Below are 17,607 nucleotides of genomic sequence, written 5' to 3'. Positions count from 1 at the left end.
GTGATTTCTGATGTCCATTTCTATTCCTCATGAATGCAAACCAAATGTGAGAAAGCGTGTGAGCTAAAGGGTAATATATTCAGCCGCACATTCGCCATAAAGCGAATCAAAACACATCGCCCGCGTGCCAGACAAAAACATAAACTCTGAGGCCCCATTACCAATAGTACACAGGGAAAAAAACAGGAAAAAAATCGGGCCTGGTAGATGAGTCTTGGCTTGAGAATGCATCAAACTGAGACAAGGAGGAAGTTTTAATTTGATTCCCCTGTAATGAGTCTCTGAAGTACCAGCCCTGCAATGAATTCAGGGAGAATGAGATTACTTCAGAGAGGCTGAGGGACTGCACGCGGTGGAAACAGAGTCAGCAAGAGACAGAGTTATGTGCGGTAAAGGTAAAAAAAGGAGGGATTCTGTAGCCCGCTGCTCTCCTCGTACCCTCCCGGCTCTGCTTAACTGTGATGGTTGCTACATCAGACGTTTCAATGAAAGCCATTACCTCTGGCTATGTCAGGCTTCCGGCCCTGGATCTTTGCCGTAATGGATGGCCCAGAGGCGTTTGTGTTGGGGGGAGAAAAAAGCAAAAAACAAAAAAGAAAGGGTGACGGGAGGGGAAAAAAAGGCGCGCCTTGAACTTAATGCCAAACAGCAATTGTCTCGTTTAATTGCGCCACCTGAGTGAATGCTGGGAGAGAGAAACAGATTTTCAATTTGCTCTCCACTAGAAGGGGATCAGGTTCAATAAGACACAGCACTCTGCCTCTGGAGCTCTCAGGAGACCCCCCCCCCACCCCCGATACTTCCCAGCACGCCGCGGTCTATTAGATCTCTTCACCGCCACCTCTTGGCATTCAATCGCATCTGCATCTAACAAGGCACGTACGTAAAATAGGGGGTAAGGCATTAAACAGGCTGGAAATGAAGAAAAAACAGTCAGAAGGTGGTTAACCGAGATCTCATCACTATGGTAACTGCTGCACTGACAGGGCGATATAGCTGCACTTTTCATCAATAAAGCGCTTAAGCCAGTGTCTCCAATGCACAGATAAATATTTATATTTTATATCTATTTTATGTTTCCCCCGGCGTAGCTGCACACGCTGCCAAGAACTTGTATGTGTTTCTCGGCGGCCACTCGAAGTACTAATTGAACGCCTGCCTCCCTCTTCTGCCAGATGCAAAATTGTAAGCTTTACGCAACAATAGGACGGACCGTCGGCTATTTGTCAGCGGCGCAATTTAGTTAAAGACCACTCGCTTGTCACATTGTGTGGGTGTCAGTGGAATCAATAATAGGCTTCATGATGACAACAGCCGAGCGGGCTTGACAAAGAGGTGGGAGCTCATCAACACTCTGCCATAAATACCAATGTCAGCGTTGTCAGCGTGCCGCGGAATTATGAGTCTCCGTCTGCGTTCGGCGCAGTTTGGCGATACTGAATATCAGGGTTTTTTCCACAGGGGGCTGTAATGCATCCTGTTTGAAGTAGTGTGTCTAACAGAGGTCAGCATTAAGTAGCTCATCTGTGATGACAAAGTCAAGTAGAAATGAGAGAGCTTTGTAATAAATACTCTTTGTATGAGGAGTTTGTGTTAAGAAATGGCAATTTGTAATGCTTAAACAGTTACTATTGTTTCCTTCTTCTCAAAGAGGGAAATTGCGAGAAACTAAGAACAAACAGGACAGTCGGTAAGAGGATTTCCCCTTTGGCCCTCAAGATGTCAATACTGATCCTCTGATTCAAAAGGAGCCCGTTAGGATGTTCGGGCATCTGTTTAGGATGCTTTGTGGGTCAGAAGGTGAGTTGGCTGCACCCCTCTCCCCTTCTCCACTCTGACGGAAGGCACTAAATATGAGGAAAGGGGGTGAAATTAGGATTTAAGGATGCACAAACCCATAAAATGGGGTATTGCTCAGCTGGCTGGGTTAGAGGTGGAGGCCGTGGCAGGGGAGGAGGAGGTCTGTACAGCTTCTGCTAAGACTGTAGCTCCTGTGAGCTGAAGTGGAAGAATGGATGGATTCATTTATTATTGCAATGTTAGATCTCCAACTATGAGACTTTTTTCAGTACGTTTTTCTTTTCAAATAGAAAAATTTCCTGTGATTTTCAAATGACCCATAGTTCCCATTGTGGCAGTAAAGTTACGTACAGCTGTTGGTTGTAATTTGTTGATTTGACTTAAAACATCAGATTTTTCTTTATTCAATAAACAGAAAAAATACATCTGACAGAGAGAGAGAGTTAATGCCAGCAGATGGCCAACAGTTAATTATCAAATGTAAGAGTTTCTCTGATTCTGATTAGAGGCTGTTTTTTTGTGTCCACCGTTGTACATACATACATATATTGTACTGACTCACCTTATTATCTGAATGAGAGCAGACTCTGTACACTCTTAAGAAAAGGGAAGATTTCATTATTCAGTACCTTGTAGAAGAGGCTTCATCATCAATTACTTGAGGTAATCATTTTCTGAATGACTGTATCAGTCTCTTATGCACAGCTCTCTTAAGGTCTCCCCACAGCATTTTAATTAAGTTGAGGTCTGGACTTCAGCTGGCCCATTGCAATGCCTTGATTTTTTTCTTTTATTCTATTTCCAGCCGTTCTGTTGTACATTTGCTCATTGGCCAAAACTTAGCGATGCAAAAAGAACAAACTTTAGCTGTCAGATAGATGTCCACACATTTGACTCTAGAATACTTTGGTATTCAGAGGAGTTTAGGGTCGACTCAATGACTGCAAGGTGCCCAGGTCCTGTGACTGCAAAACAAGCCCAAATCATCACCCCACCACCACCGTGCTTCACAGTTAGTGTGAGGTGTTTGTGCTGCATTTGGTTTTTATCAAACATTGTGCTGTGCATCATGGCCAAACATCTCCACTTTGGTCTCTTAAGTCCAAAGGAGATCAGATTGTTCAGATGCTGTTGTGAACTTTAACATACAAAATGCTAACCGAGACCGTCAGAGTCTGAGATGTAGCTCTTGGGTTTTTTTGCAGTGTGTTAGGGTTACATGGTCTCATCACTGTGGAACGTCCACTCCTGGGAAGATTGTGACATTGTGTTAACACACACCCACACCCACACACTCCAAACCAGCAAACTACCAAAACGTCTATTCATCAACTGCATTGATTAGCAGGACTCCATAGAGTCTATTGAAACTCTATTTTTTATGTGACTACATGATAAAATGTGTGAGGATGATCAAGACCCAGAATATGGCAATGCATGCAAGCCAAACACCAAGGGCAAAGGCATATTTTTGAGAAAAATTGAATTGCAGTATTTCAGTGAATACTGAATTATGAAAAACAAAGCATTACTTAAAAACAAAGAGTCATCTTCTCATTAGCAGTCCAGGCCATGTGTCTCCTCAAGCACAGAGTTAAGTGTGTGTGTTACGTTCCAATCTACTCTCCATTAAATGTAATGGAGCCAAAAGATATCCCAGAGATTACGCCTCCAACTCTCTTGGCACTCTCCATGGCGAGTTCAAGAGTTCACTGTGAGCCCCCGTGCCCGTACGCACCCCCCCGACTCCACGCACACAGAGAGCACACGTGCCGAAGTTAGTCAGCATGTGGGACAAGGAAGCAAAGACTCTGATGCGTTTTTTTGTTTGTTTGTTTGATGATATATTTTTTTAAATATGTTGCACACCTCAGATGAACAGCACTAGCCTCCTATAAGCGAGCTATCGAAACGCAAGCAAGGGGATCAGTGCACCTCCTAGATTCACCCCGTGCTTTCGTCCTTCCCCTGCTTTCTCTTTCTCACAACAGATGCATGAATCATCTCCACTAAAATAGCCCTTGATCTGCCTACACAGCTTTCATTTAAAAGCTACTAGAGAAAAACAAGCAGATTTATGTCTCTGTGAAGCAGAACATAAACCTCAGAGTTAGTTATACTGAGTGATTATGAGGTTACATTTCAATTATTTTTACATGTCCCTGACGCTGTAAAATGAATTGCATGTTATAAAAAACCAAAAAAAACCAAGTTGGATTAATTACGAGGTGTCACCTAAGAGTTGTGCGCGCCAGCCCAAATATCGAGATTACCCGCTGGGATGCAAGTGAATCTTGTTGACAGTCTCTCAGTCCAGAGAGAAGCAGGAGTGTGGGATGGAGAGGATATTAAAGGATAAAAAAATGTGATGCTCTGCTGAGAATTGATCCCAAACTGCCTCCTCTTGAACCCTCTCGTTCTCTGCTCCTGTCTTCTCCAACACACTAAACATCATCGCCACATGGCTGCTACGCTGCAGGTGGCCACTATAAAGCAGAGGGAGCCGAGTCATAATTAAGACAGGAACTCGCCGTTCCAAAAACTCTGAGCCGCAGCGTGAACGCAGCCTTTGAGGTAAACTCATTAGAGACGCGAGCAGAGTGTCCCAGTTACGGTGCTTTCCTCCTATTGTGGCGCGGATGTGATGCTTTTTAGTGAATAAAAAAGCATATAAAATCTAATGTTTTTATTTTATTTTCATAAGCCCAAAAATATGGCGTGCACTGGAGCTGATCTTTATCAGAGTAAACACCAAAGGTCACAAAAGTTCACCAGTCAAAACTTGTTGGGGGTCAGGACAGATGGTTTCTATTTTATACCCAGAGGATTTAAGAGAGGTGGAGTTGGGATAATATGAAGCGCACATAGGTGCTCAGACACCGGTACCTTGTGAATAGTTAAAAGGAACCCCGACTATTATGACAAGTTACTCTAAATATGTTACAAATTATCTCCACTACATAAAAACATACTTGAGAAGTTTCCGTTATTCATTAATTCATTTTTGGAGCCGTGGGAGCGGCCATGTTTTTGTGCACACAATGTATTCTGGGACGATGACGTGCATTGGTTGTCGGCAGTATAGGCGCTTTTGTTCAGCTAACCCGTTTTGTTTTCTATAGTGTAGCAACCGTATTAATTAACTTGCCTATTAGTGACCTGGTTATGACTTGGTAGACCAGCACTATACCGGTCATGGAGGCTAACAAGGGCTGCCCAAAGAACATCTGGATTAAGACATACGGCTTAAAAGTTTTGGTGCACTGTTTTGGAGAATCTGTAAAAATAACGATATTGTAATTTCACTGTATAATAAAAATTTGAATTCTATTAATGGTTTTATCATGCGGTTATGCGATACCATGGATAGCTGCTGCCATAAAATTGAGCTCTTTACAACAAAAGCTCTCAGTAGCCGCATAGACACCAGTAGTTTTCCCCCACTCTCGCGTCCTCGTGTGACGGATTGTTTTCATCTTCATGTAAACTAAGTACTGGAAAGGTTGAACAGAAGCCATTTCCAGTGCGTTGCTAACTGTGAACTCAATGCGATGCAACCGTATGACGTCACTACCCAGAGTGCATTGAGAAGAAAATAACAATGGCGGCCTACTGGTAAATCGCTTTTATATAAAATGTGCTTAAAAGGAAAACATTTGGGGGTTTTTTAATACCACATATATATTATTGAAAGCACAGTGCATATTTTAGCGTCTTAAAAGCCGGCGTTCCTTTTAAATAAACCAAATATCCCAAATCCAACTTTAAAGTTTTACCCTGTGTCAAACAGTCATTTGTCACCATTTATTTCTGCTCTAAAGTTGGTCATTTTAATACTCGAGTCTATGAGGAGTGGTGCATTTTTGCACCCTCAAGTGGTCATTAGAGGAACTGCATTCTCTGATGTTTTCTCTTACATTTTCGTCCCCAAAGGTTGTGGATAAAATGAGAAGGACTTTACTCCGACCTGCACAAAAACATTTAATTTCTACATTTGAACTGTGAAAATGTCTACTATTATAAAATGTTGGGAAGGAGACAGAGCGTGGTCTGTCTTGCACAAAACCCGGGTCGCTGAAGTTCTTCCGTACCAAACAGGCTTTCATTTCCACGTGTAGCACAGTGGGAGTGGAAGAAAAAAAGATTATTGTCAAACCATTGCCACAAAGTTGCAAATATCAGTGTATCTCGGCTGGGATTAAGTTCACCAGCTCAAACCGGCTCATGTGTTTTTGCTAACTGCGAAGTACATAAAAAGCTATTATGTTTTCATACTTAATGGTTAAAAACCTGTTGACCTCTTTTGAAATGACTGATCAGGTTCAGAGTAAAAAAGTGGCTGACATGTCCTTCATTCTCCTGACTCACCGTACAGTACTGCTCCTGTTTAAGAAGATTAAACGTTAAGTCTTTCCTCTTCTCAGTCCTTTCAAATCCGTCATCAATCAGAGCTTTCATGTAGGTGATGGATCCGTGCCATGTGCCGGCCTAGCAGGCCGCGTCGGGCATTTAGCTCAGGCTGGAGTCTAATTTGTTTTGCCTGCAGTGGGCAAAGTAGCTATCAAGGCAACATTATTCGTCAGTGGGGACGGAGCAGTAATGAAAAGCACTCAGATGGGCAGAGGTGCCCAGAGGTCAGTGTAATGGAGGCGTCCTGTCTCGGTGAAGTCTCTCAGTGAATGAATAGCTCCCCTGCATACCAGTGTGAAAATAGATTTTGAGCATCTGGGGGTATAACAGCGCATAATTTTGCTGACCACAGTAGGAAACATTATGTTGAAATCATAAAATGTATACACATTTAATTGAAGCAAAGTGGTTTTGGGAGCTTTTTATTGCAAGTATTCATAGTGCTGAGACCGAGGCTTCATTTTTCTGTCTCTGCTTCTGCTTGATTGCAGGTTTTATTAAACTAAATGAAAGGTTCTAGTTTAAAGGATATGAAGGCAACGAATGCATCACTGAATAGCCAGGTGTAACACGAGCCGGCGCGTTTCACCCATGTCAGTGTCTGCCCCCCCCCCCCCCCCCCCCAAACCCCCTGCTCTACCTGCAGATAACAAGGACTACGACGCCTACTTGTCCTACACCAAAGTGGACCCGGACCAGTGGAGCCAGGAGACCCGAGAGGAGGAGCGCTTTGCCCTGGAGATCCTCCCCGACGTGCTGGAGAAGCATTATGGGTATAAACTCTTCATTCCAGACAGGGACTTGATCCCCACAGGAAGTAAGCTCTCTCTCTCACGGCGATGTCACGTTGTGTCGAATGTTTTCTTGTCGCTTGGTGTTGCTCGTGTTGCTGTTGTCACTGCAGTGGTGATGCCTTGTTTGTTGTTATTTTCTGTTATGCGTTTGTGTTGTGGCATAACAAAGACTAGCAAGGCCGTCATTGCTTCATATGATCTTTATAAAGTTAGCTTTTATAACCAAAGGCTGAGCAAAAGTTGATGAGTATGCTAAAAGTGTTATAGCTTAGAGTTTGTTTAGTGTTATTTATTCATTTAATTTCAGTTTTAGTCTTTAGTTTCCCTTAAAGGCAACATTTATAAGAGAGAATATATGGCTAAGTATTAAATCATGGGACACAGCTAGCCCAACCTCACGTAAGCAAGAAACTAATTATGCTAGTACCAATTCAGTTCTGAACAACCTCTTTAAGTATTATACTCCTAAAAGAAACCACTTCCTCGTGTAATGTCTGAGCACTACATGTAGTCAATAAAAGGGCGCCAAAAATGGGAATATGAAATGGATTGCTAATGGAATAGATGGATAAAATAGTGAATCAAGATTGTGACATATGAAAATTAAGGGATAAATGGTTGACTATTTAACTGCTTCCACCCGAAGGGAAACTCAACCAAACCCACTTTAAAAACCTGCTGGATCAAAATTTTATTACAAGAATTCTAAAATAATACTATTTTTTTATTATTTATAAGGGGACCATGGATTAAGTTATCTTCAAAATATTTCGCTCATAGTCAGAAAATTGTGTTCCAGTATTAAAAGCTGTATCTAAGGCAGGGACCATTTGCACTATTTATAAAAAATAAAAAAGGCATTTAATTGTATCCATTAATCCTGTGTGCAGTATCTTTGGGTTGCATATATGATACAATATGAAAGGATGTGCAATATTTGATACGATGCGATGTGATTATTTTAGGGGGTGATCTTGGAAAGGCACCTTAGAACGAGGGTTCGACTTATGAGGATTTTTAAGCACAATTCCGTGAACCTTTTAAAGTTTGCCAGCAATGTTACAAGTGCCTCTGAAAAAACGACTGCAGTTTAGCTTGGCTAGCCTGAGGGGTCCACCCCTGTTAAACATTTTCATAACATTTTAATGAATCCAATACAAAAACTGATCAGTGAAAAACTGGTTGTACAGTTGTTGATTATTTAAACAGAAAAATGAATTCTTATTTATCTCAACTTTTATTTATTTATCGTTATTTATTCCACATTTCAATCCAAAACAAGCTGTCTTCTGATAGGCTGCCCCTCGACTGGCTTCCGCAGTCAGTGCTTGTAAGCTCTGCCTTGTTATACAGACCTGTCTGTTACGACAGAACAAAGCAGGACCAAACCTTTGAAATCACGTGTTTAACGTTGTCTGAAGCCCGAGTTTTTGGCTCACATAAATTGTTTTGAGCCACTTTTAATGTGAGTATCCAACCAGTTGTCAACAGGATATATGAAAGTACATGTACTTTGCTTCAATTTTATTCCACTTCATATTTCTACTTTATGTATATTCTTGATTTAATAAGTAGATTAAGGTACAGTATATAAATTATAACTTCAAGTAGGCAACATAAAACACTGAAATGCTAGACAAGGGCTGTACATACTGGTTAATTATTTATCTGCTTTAGCATTTAAAGTGCATGATCTGCACCATTTTTAAGCCTGTGGGAGGCATAATAACCTATATCACATATGCAACATAATTATCAGGAGGAGCCAACCCTGTTATTACGGTCCATGTTTCTAATCCAGCTCAATACAAAGTGTGCCTCTGCATGCTGCTATGTAACGATGTCAGCCGTACAATCAAAAATCTCTTTATGCATGGATATTAATGCATGTTTTACCACAGTATATTTCTAATGGAGCCTCTCACCGTGCCCTGTGCTTATCTTTGATTAACTGATCGCAAAGATGAGCTCGGTATCATGATGTTATTAGCATCCGTTTGAATACTTGCAACTGCCTGTCTTTCCTGCACATAGCACCATTACTAATTATGCTCTTCTTCAGTGGAATTGTGCAAAGGTTGTAAACCAAATCCCTTGCTGTGATTACATGCTCCATACAGGGGGACTGTTGTAATATGGGAAAAATGGCATAAAAATGCAAGGATAGAGAGAAATCTGAAGTACATCTGCCACAGTTGCAGCTCGGTGGCACAGCTTGCTGGTTTATCATGTCTATGTATAAACATTTAGCTCCCATTGGGAATGTATTAGCATCTCAACAGCTGATATAATAAAGTGTAATCCACAGCTATAGATAAACACAGTTTGGCCATTTGGGACGTCAGCGTGTGTCAACAATCTTTCTCCTGAGCTGCTGATTGTAACATGTAATGCCACAGTATGCTGGGTGAACGTATTATACCACTGTTATACGTTTCTGACATACTCATCTAGTGCACACTGAGTATTTTTTTAACATATACCAGAAGTAACAAGTCTTGGCTGAACTATGTCCAAGTCCTTTGCTTTTTTATGCTACGTGTCCCATATTAAACTGGAATAAACTGATCAGCCCGCTTATCGTTTCACAATCGCTACCAGCCCATCAGTGGAGAAACACAGTTTATGCCAGAGCCTTGTCCCCGCATTCACACAATTGTTTTTAATGTAAACAAATGTTCTGCGAATCTTTTAATCGACCTTTGAATGTAAATATCTATGTTTAGGTTTCACCAATGATCATTTCCAGGATGACACAAGACTACTTAGAGGTACTTCTTCCCCAGATCTTTAACGCTCGTGCCGACACACTCCGACAAAGACTTTCTGATCAGATCAGTAATGTAGAAAGTGATTGTGGCTGCACTTTGTATTAAAAGGTTTTGACATGATTGTTCTGACTGAAAAAAATGTTTGTTTTTAGATAAATCTTTGATCTTTGAGAGCATTCAAAAGTTATGTAGTAGCCATTGAGTGCAGCTTATACAGTCTTTGGTAACACTTTACAATAAAGGACATAAACATGAGGAATCAGAAGCCTGACATCTTGTTAATCATTAATTAGTATTTTTCAAAGTTTTTATAATCACTATGGTCCACAATTTCACTATAGATAATAAGCATTGAGCTGAGAAATACTACACGTTAGCGCGTCATCAGTTGAGCTGACCAATTTATTAACAGGCCAATATCATTGGTTGATATTGGCTATCTTTCAGTCTATCAGTATCTGTATTTATAGCGACTGGCAACAATTATAAAAGGAAAGGAGATGTTAGAAACACCCTTCATCCTTCTCAGGAGTGCTGACATTGCATAGTTTGTCCACCGCTCTGTAAATTTCCTGTAACTAATGTGTGTTTGTAACACCACAAACACAGCAGCCAACTAATCAGAGCCAAGTTGGGTATGAATGAGAAAATAAATAATCTGTTTATGTTATATGTGTCTCAGAGAGAAAAAAAAATCTTCCAATAGTAGCGTTTCAAATTTCTAAGTCATCAAATATCGGTAACGGTACCGTTCATATCCTTATTATTCCCTCTTACTTATTGTTTCATTTTTAAGTTCTGGATCAGTACTTATTCTGGAACAGCTGATAAACGTATTAGCTACCAGACTCGTCCTAAGTGTAAGTAACTGTGTCCATTAGTATAAAGCGTTACCAATGCATAAGAATAAACATAGCTCATTTCCTGTGCATGTTTCTTTATTGTGTTTTTTTTAAATTAGATGGGCAGGACTGAGGTTGTCAGTCACAAAATGTTTTCAAAAATTGTATTCAAGCTCAAAATATCCGACTGCAGTAAAAAGAAGTGAAATTGAGATGTAATTTTCTACAGAAATTGTGTATTTTGGTTAGGGGGCAGTGGGAGGGACATCTGCTGCAAAACACTCAAAGTAGGAAGACATTTATTTCCCACATAGCTGTTCTTATTGATCTGGGCTATTTGCACTTTAGACTTTTTTAACATTATTATTGTTTTCTTTCAGAGACAAACAATCGAGAGCAGAGCCACTGTGATTTCCTGCCCCGTGTAATTTAGGTTTTATGCAGATGTGAATCAATTATTGCTCATGCAACAGTTTGATTGTAAAGCTTGTAAAATCTCTGAAAGGGGGGATTTAATCTATAAAGCTATAAAGTTTTACCACGCCGCAACCCTCGAGAGGGCAGATTTACTTTCACTTTAATCAATTCAAAACATTAAAATGAATCTTCTACTCATTAGCTAATGATACTGTATCCATTTATTTATCCCTTCATGTTTGTTTTAGTCACGATAAGATGGGAAAACTTAGTTTAACCTAAACTGAATAAACCCAAAGTGAAGACTTTAAGCTTCAGGGACACATTGTGGCAAATTAGCCCATGAGGACCAATTACCAAACAGTAAAAACACCAACTTGTTGTGTCAATGAAAAGAGCGACTTCAAATCTAAGTTTACTCTAATCAGATCGCTCACGTCGCGAAGCCTCGGGCAGAGCAACTTGAAAGGAGCAGCTCATTCTCATGTCTGCTGGTCTCTTAAAGACCAGCAGACATGCCGAGATACTCTCACAATTTCTCTTCTCCCACACACACACACACACACACACACACACACACAAGGGTCATGGGCTTTGATTGGGAGGTAAAGCCCAGTTAATCCCGTCTAACTTCCAGTGAGGAGACGCTTGGTCTTTGTCTCGGCCAAGAAAGGCTAAAAAGAAGCATTAGCTGCACACACACACACACATAGAGGACAGGTCTGTGGAAACACTTCTTCCCATTCATCACAACACAAACAGCTAATTAAACACAATACTGTATTTACTGTATATGATAGATATGAGTCTAAGCTGACAGCGGTGTCTCGCTTAGCTCTAAATCTAAAGCCTCTTGTTACTACAAGTACATCTTCTTATAAATGCGGCATAGACTATAGCTGTTTATTTAAGTGAGGATCTATAATCACAAATCTATTTTATCTTCATTTTATGCCTCAGTATCCTGACGCCAGATGGTGGAATAATTTAGCGGCGATACATTTTAGAATCTGTCAGATGTGTGATGTTTGTTTCACGTCCTCAGCTTTCGGTCTTTTTTGTTTTTTCCCCCTAAACGTCACACTTTTTCGTCTGGTAATTGGACTTGTTTGTTTGAAATTTTGATAAAAAGGAAGCTGTTGGGTAAGAAGCCGCTATGAGGCCAAGAGAGTTCTTCAAATAGCCTGTGTAATGTGTTTCAGCGTATTTTCATCACATATTAGCTCTCTGTAGTTTCATGTACAATTACAGTTTGTTTCGATTGAATAAATGAGCACAATTAAAAATAGAAATGGATTTAATATTTGGACTGTGTGTAAAAGATGGATGTAGCCACTGCTGGATAGCAAAGACTTGCTTTAAAAGCTGCAGTTGACTGCTTTGGGTGTCGCTGTGTTGTTATTTCAATCAAATCAAATCAATTAAATAAGAGCAGTGCCTGAGACCATAAAAATATGTTTATTTTATTATTGTATTTTGTCGACTTCGAAACAATCAGGCTTCTGCCCCCTGCAGGCTGTTTGAATTGATGAGTTTAATACATTTTTGCATTGATCTCGTTAAACAAAGGTCTACATAAATGCACTGTTCAAAAAAATTAAAGGAACACTTTTTAAACAAAGTATAGCGTCGAGTCAGTTAAACATAGTTGTTCCTGGTTGTTTCTTTGCTTCGGTGTTAATGAAATTAACAAGTGCGCTAGAGGAGCAACAATGAGACAACCCCCAAAACAGGAAGGGTTTTACAGGTGGAGGTCACTGACATTTTTTGCTCTCCTAACTTTCTCTGACTGTGTTTTTCACTAGCTTTGCATTTGATTAGGGTCAGTGTCACTGGTGGTAGTATGAGGTGATACCTGGACCCCACAGAGGTTACACAGGTAGTCCAACTCCTCCAGGGTGGGCCATGAATACGTGTCACTTCCAGAGAGTTTGCTTTGTCTCCCAACACAGTTTCTCCTGGAAGAAATTCCAGGAGATGGAAAGTTACTCTAGGAGAGCTGAACAGGACCATAGAAGGCCATTAACCCATCAACAGGATTGGTATCGTCTCTTTTGTGCAAGGGAGTACAGGATGAGCACTGCCAGAGCCACTGGTGTGAATGTGTCTGACCAAACAATCAGAAACAGACTTCATGAGGGCAGTCTGAGAGCCTGACATCTTCTAGTGGGCCGTGTGCTCACTGCCCACCATCATACCTGACTGGTATTTGCCATAGAATAGCAGAATTGGCAGGTCCATCATTGGCAATTTGTGCTTTTCACAGATGTCAGCAAGTTCACCCTGAGAAGATGTGAGAGACGTGAAAGGGTCTACAGAAGCCTTTGAGAATGTTATGCTGCCTGTAACATCATCCAGATAGACTGTTTTGGTAGTGGGTCAGTACTGCGTCATGCACTGACCTCTACAGGTGAGGTAACGGCACTCTGATTGCCATTAGTCAACGGGATGAAATCTTTGGATCCATTGTCAGACCCTACGCTGGTAGAGTGACTGTAGCTCAGGTGGTAGAGCAGGTTTGAGTACAGAGTAGAAAAGCGCTAAATAAGAACCAGTTCATTTACTGTTTACAGTGGGCCCTGGGTTCCTCCCAGTGCATGACAATGCCCGGACACATGTGGCAAGAGTAATAAGGCAGTTCCTGGAGTATGAAGGAATTGATTCCATTGACTGGTCTCCATGCTCACATCCAATAGCCGAAACCTCTGGGACATTATGGCTACGTTCACACTGCAGGTCTTAATGCTCAATTCCGATTTTTTGATCAAATCTGATTTTTTTGTCTGCTTGTTCACACTACAAATAAAATGCGACAGCAAACGCGCTCTAGTGTGAACCCTCAAAGTGGCCCGCATGCGCAAAACAAGACGTCACACACAACGCGCTGTGTTTAGACCCAGAGCAAACAGTAGTGTTTGACTGATGGCCCTTAATATAAAGACTTCGGACTTTACGTTTCCCAATTTTTGCTTTAAGTTATTTTGTTATTTACATAATAATGTAAATAACCTAATAATTATCCTTATTGCTGTTTTAGAGAGGAGCGGTGCTTCAAATGATAGTTGCAGATTTCTGTCAGAATCTGCAGATTATACAGTACAAATAAAATGTTCACGTTTCTCCAACGTTGTCTTCCCAACAGTTTCACTGACATCTACACTGGATGGCCAGGAAGCGTTCACGATGTCTTCTCGGGCGCTTCTCCAGAGCTGATAATTGGCGTCTGTCTTGTGTCAGTGACGTAAAAGACGGATTTAATGCGACATGACCCTTCAAACAGCAGTCGCTTTCTAAAACATCGGATATGTATCGGATTCAGTACCACATACGAAAGTGACCCAGATCGGATTTGAAAATATCGGATTTGTGCCGTTCACACTGTCATACCATGATCGGATATGGGTCGCATAGGGTCAAAAAAGTTGGATTTGATGCGCTTTCGCCTGCAGTGTGAACGTAGCCTATGTTTTGGTCCATCCCACGCTACTAGTTTGTACCTCAGACTGTCGAGGAGTTTAGTGATGCCCTGGTCCAGATCTGAGAGGAGATCCCCAGGACACTATGTTTGGTCTCATTAGGGTGCATGCCCCAATGCTGTCAGCCATGCATTCAAGCACATGGGGGTCATACAAACTACTGAGTACAATTTTGTGTTGCTGCAATGAAATTTCAACAAAATGTACTAGACTTAGGGATAATTTTTTCCCTTTCATTTTCAAGCTGTCTTTGAATTCTGCCCTCTGTAGGTTGACTGAGATCTAATTTGATTTCAAAATGTTCCTTAAACTGAACAGTGTATGAATGTATATAATCTGTAGGCAAGGAATGAGATTTTTAGTGTCAGAAGTATCCTCATTTCCAGTTGTAGTCCACATGCAGGCCGCGTTCTATTGACCAATCATGTTTTAGCAAAGATTTGAGGTCTGTGTGGAAAATAGAACAGTTTTGTTGAGATGGAATCTAGAAATTAAAGGCTACAATTTGAAAATAACTCAGGTCTTTAAATCATTTATATTTACTTGCATTTATAAATTATGCCTGTTGCATAAAGTAGAAGAATGAGCCATTATCTGCTACACTGTAAGCACCAAAAACCAAAAGCTCTAGACTAGCTGATGAGTTTGCAGATGACTTGTGCACAGGCTTCAGTTTTTAGAGCAGGAGGTTACATTCATCTTTTATATACAGTCTCTGGCTAACAGAAACAAATAATATCTATATATGATCGTACCGATTCATCAAAAGATATACTTTTCTGTCTCTCTGTCTGTGAATCCAGCCTACATCGAGGACGTAGCACGCTGCGTGGACCAGAGCAAGCGGCTCATCATCGTCATGACCCCCAGCTATGTGGTGCGGAGGGGGTGGAGCATCTTTGAGCTGGAGACGCGGCTGCGCAACATGCTGGTGACCGGCGAGATCAAAGTAATCCTGATCGAGTGTGCCGAGCTGCGCGGCATCATGAACTACCAGGAAGTGGAGGCTCTCAAACACACCATCAAGATGCTCACGGTCATCAAGTGGCGCGGACCGTCCAGCAACAAGCTCAACTCCAAGTTCTGGAAGCAGCTGCTATATGAAATGCCCTTCAAGCGCATGGAGCCCCTGAGCATCTCCCACGAGCAGGTGCTGGACGTCAGCGAGCAGGGCCCCTTCGGGGAGCTCCAGACCGTCTCGGCCATCTCCATGGCGGCGGCCACCTCCACCGCCATGGCGACGGCGCACCCGGACTTACGCTCGACCTTTCACAACTCTTGCCACACCCAGATGAGGCAGAAACACTATTACCGTAGCTACGACTACGACCTGCCACAAGGCGGCACGCTCCCGCCGCTGTCCTCGCTAGGCAACCAGCACACCTACTGCAACATCCCCATGACGCTCATCAACGGACAGCGGCCGCAGTCCAAGTCACCCCGGCAGCAGAGCCTGGAGGAGGCCCACGGCAACAACGCCATGCTGCCGCTGCTTCCCAGAGAGACCAGTATATCTAGTGTTATATGGTGACAGAGCCGGGCGGGGTAGACTGTGGATCTTTATGATGTCTGTCACAGGGAGGACTAACCACTGGCACTCAGACCCTGAAAGGAGCCAGGTGAACCTAAATGGCACTAAGCTACTTGCTGCTGTTGAATTTTGCACCAGGAAACAACCGAAGGAGGGGAGGGGCTTCAAACTGCTGGAGAAGGTGGTGGCAATGTTTTCTTTTTTGTTTGTTTGTTAGTTTTTTGTCCAATACGAGCTTTTATTGAAACTGAACATCAACAAAAAAAGAAGAAGAAGAAGCAAGGAGAACTTTTTTTGTATGCCTGTATAAACACTCACGTAACACAAGCCAACACCTATGATCATTTACCCCGAGAGTCGAGGAATACAGGGTCCTGTACATACGTTTTTCTAATTCTTTGTAGCAACAGTGTTTTGGGACTTGTTTCTTCTTTCTTTGGGACTCATTTTATTATTTTCTTTTTTTTATTATTTTCTTTCAGTTTGTACAAAAAGTGAAGCAGTGAAGGCCTGTGAGACGTGTCGGTTAAACCGTTGTTACCTTTATTTTTTTCATTTGTTTTGCTGGTGTAGTTTCTAAAGTTTTTTTTTTGGGGGGGGGGGTTAATTCTTTTTATTTTTAATGGGGTTGGGAATACAAGTCACAGCCTTCGGGAGACGAGTAAGATTTGGATTTGAGTTTCAGGGTTGAGAATCTGGCCTCAACCAGAATATGCAAAACTTGGAGTCCAGAAAACACATGGGGGGTGGGTGGGGGGGTAGTGGGTTTCCCCTAATTCATCGAATGCTTTCGGAGGAGTCGTACCTGTGCAGGTGGGTGGGGGGGTGGTTGTGGGGAGGGAGGGGGTGGTTGAGGAATATGGTGCTAGGCTTCACATCTCTGTTTCTCTCACAGTATTTACTTTTAAAACAGCCTTGCTATTTACCTTAACAAAAAGATTATATCACTGAGAAGTAATTATGTGTATTATTTTATGAAAAAAGAAAAGTCTATTTTTGTAACTGAGGGATATTTGCTTAGAGAAGTTATGACGTTTCTGATAGAAGGAATTGGGGAAATATCTAGTAAAAGAAAAAAAATAAGAAAAACGTTTACGTGGAACTGCATAGCTCACGAAAATCAATAGGTCGTTCACTAAATGTCTTACCCTTATATTAAAAAAAAGACGTTTGTGTTTTCGTCGTTACAAAGGAGGGAGAGGGGAGTTTCGGCATTTCAAACGCACCGCTCACAGCAGCACGGCAGACTTGTTACGTTACATCTGTCGATCTCATCTCGGCGCTTCACAGTGGAAGTAGCTATCGATGATGTCAGCGCGGACGGAGGAGGCAAGCCATGACATCCACGGTCACCTGAAGCATTAAGTCCACCTGCTTTCCTCTGTAGGACCAAACAAGGCTGTCCAGGGCTAATCTCAGTTATTCATTTGCTCTCAGATGACAGCTCTGTTATTCGTTTGCCGTCCACCATGTCAGTGGAAGTGAGTTGAGGCGCGCTCTCTGATAAATAAAAACAGGCCTTGCACATCTCACTCAGAGGGCAGCGGCGGTAAGCCTTTCATTTCA

At 41.8% G+C, this 17,607-nt stretch overlaps 1 protein-coding gene across 2 annotated transcripts in view; it reads left to right on the top strand.

The window, feature by feature from the left end:
* The window catches only part of LOC146360913 (interleukin-1 receptor accessory protein-like 1-B), a 334,871-nt gene extending 318,248 nt beyond the window's left edge, over window positions 1-16,623 (top strand). The window contains exons 10-12 of one of the 2 annotated variants that reach the window (XM_084920834.1): window positions 6,857-7,027; window positions 9,731-9,775; window positions 15,314-16,623. In XM_084920834.1, coding sequence (XP_084776960.1) covers window positions 6,857-7,027; window positions 9,731-9,775; window positions 15,314-16,041 — 944 coding nt within the window. In that variant the 3' untranslated portion in view covers window positions 16,042-16,623. The remainder of the gene's footprint in view (window positions 1-6,856; window positions 7,028-9,730; window positions 9,776-15,313) is intronic. The other variant, XM_084920835.1, reaches the window with a different exon arrangement.
* The last annotated feature ends 984 nt before the right edge of the window (window positions 16,624-17,607 follow it).

Source organism: Perissodus microlepis, chromosome 23 (genome assembly GCF_051167445.1).
Source record: "Perissodus microlepis isolate ML-2025 ecotype Zambia chromosome 23, ASM5116744v1, whole genome shotgun sequence".
Taxonomy (NCBI): Eukaryota; Metazoa; Chordata; class Actinopteri; order Cichliformes; family Cichlidae; genus Perissodus; species Perissodus microlepis.
The sequence above is the reverse complement of the archived record's forward strand: the minus strand, read 5'-3'. Positions and strand labels throughout refer to the sequence as shown.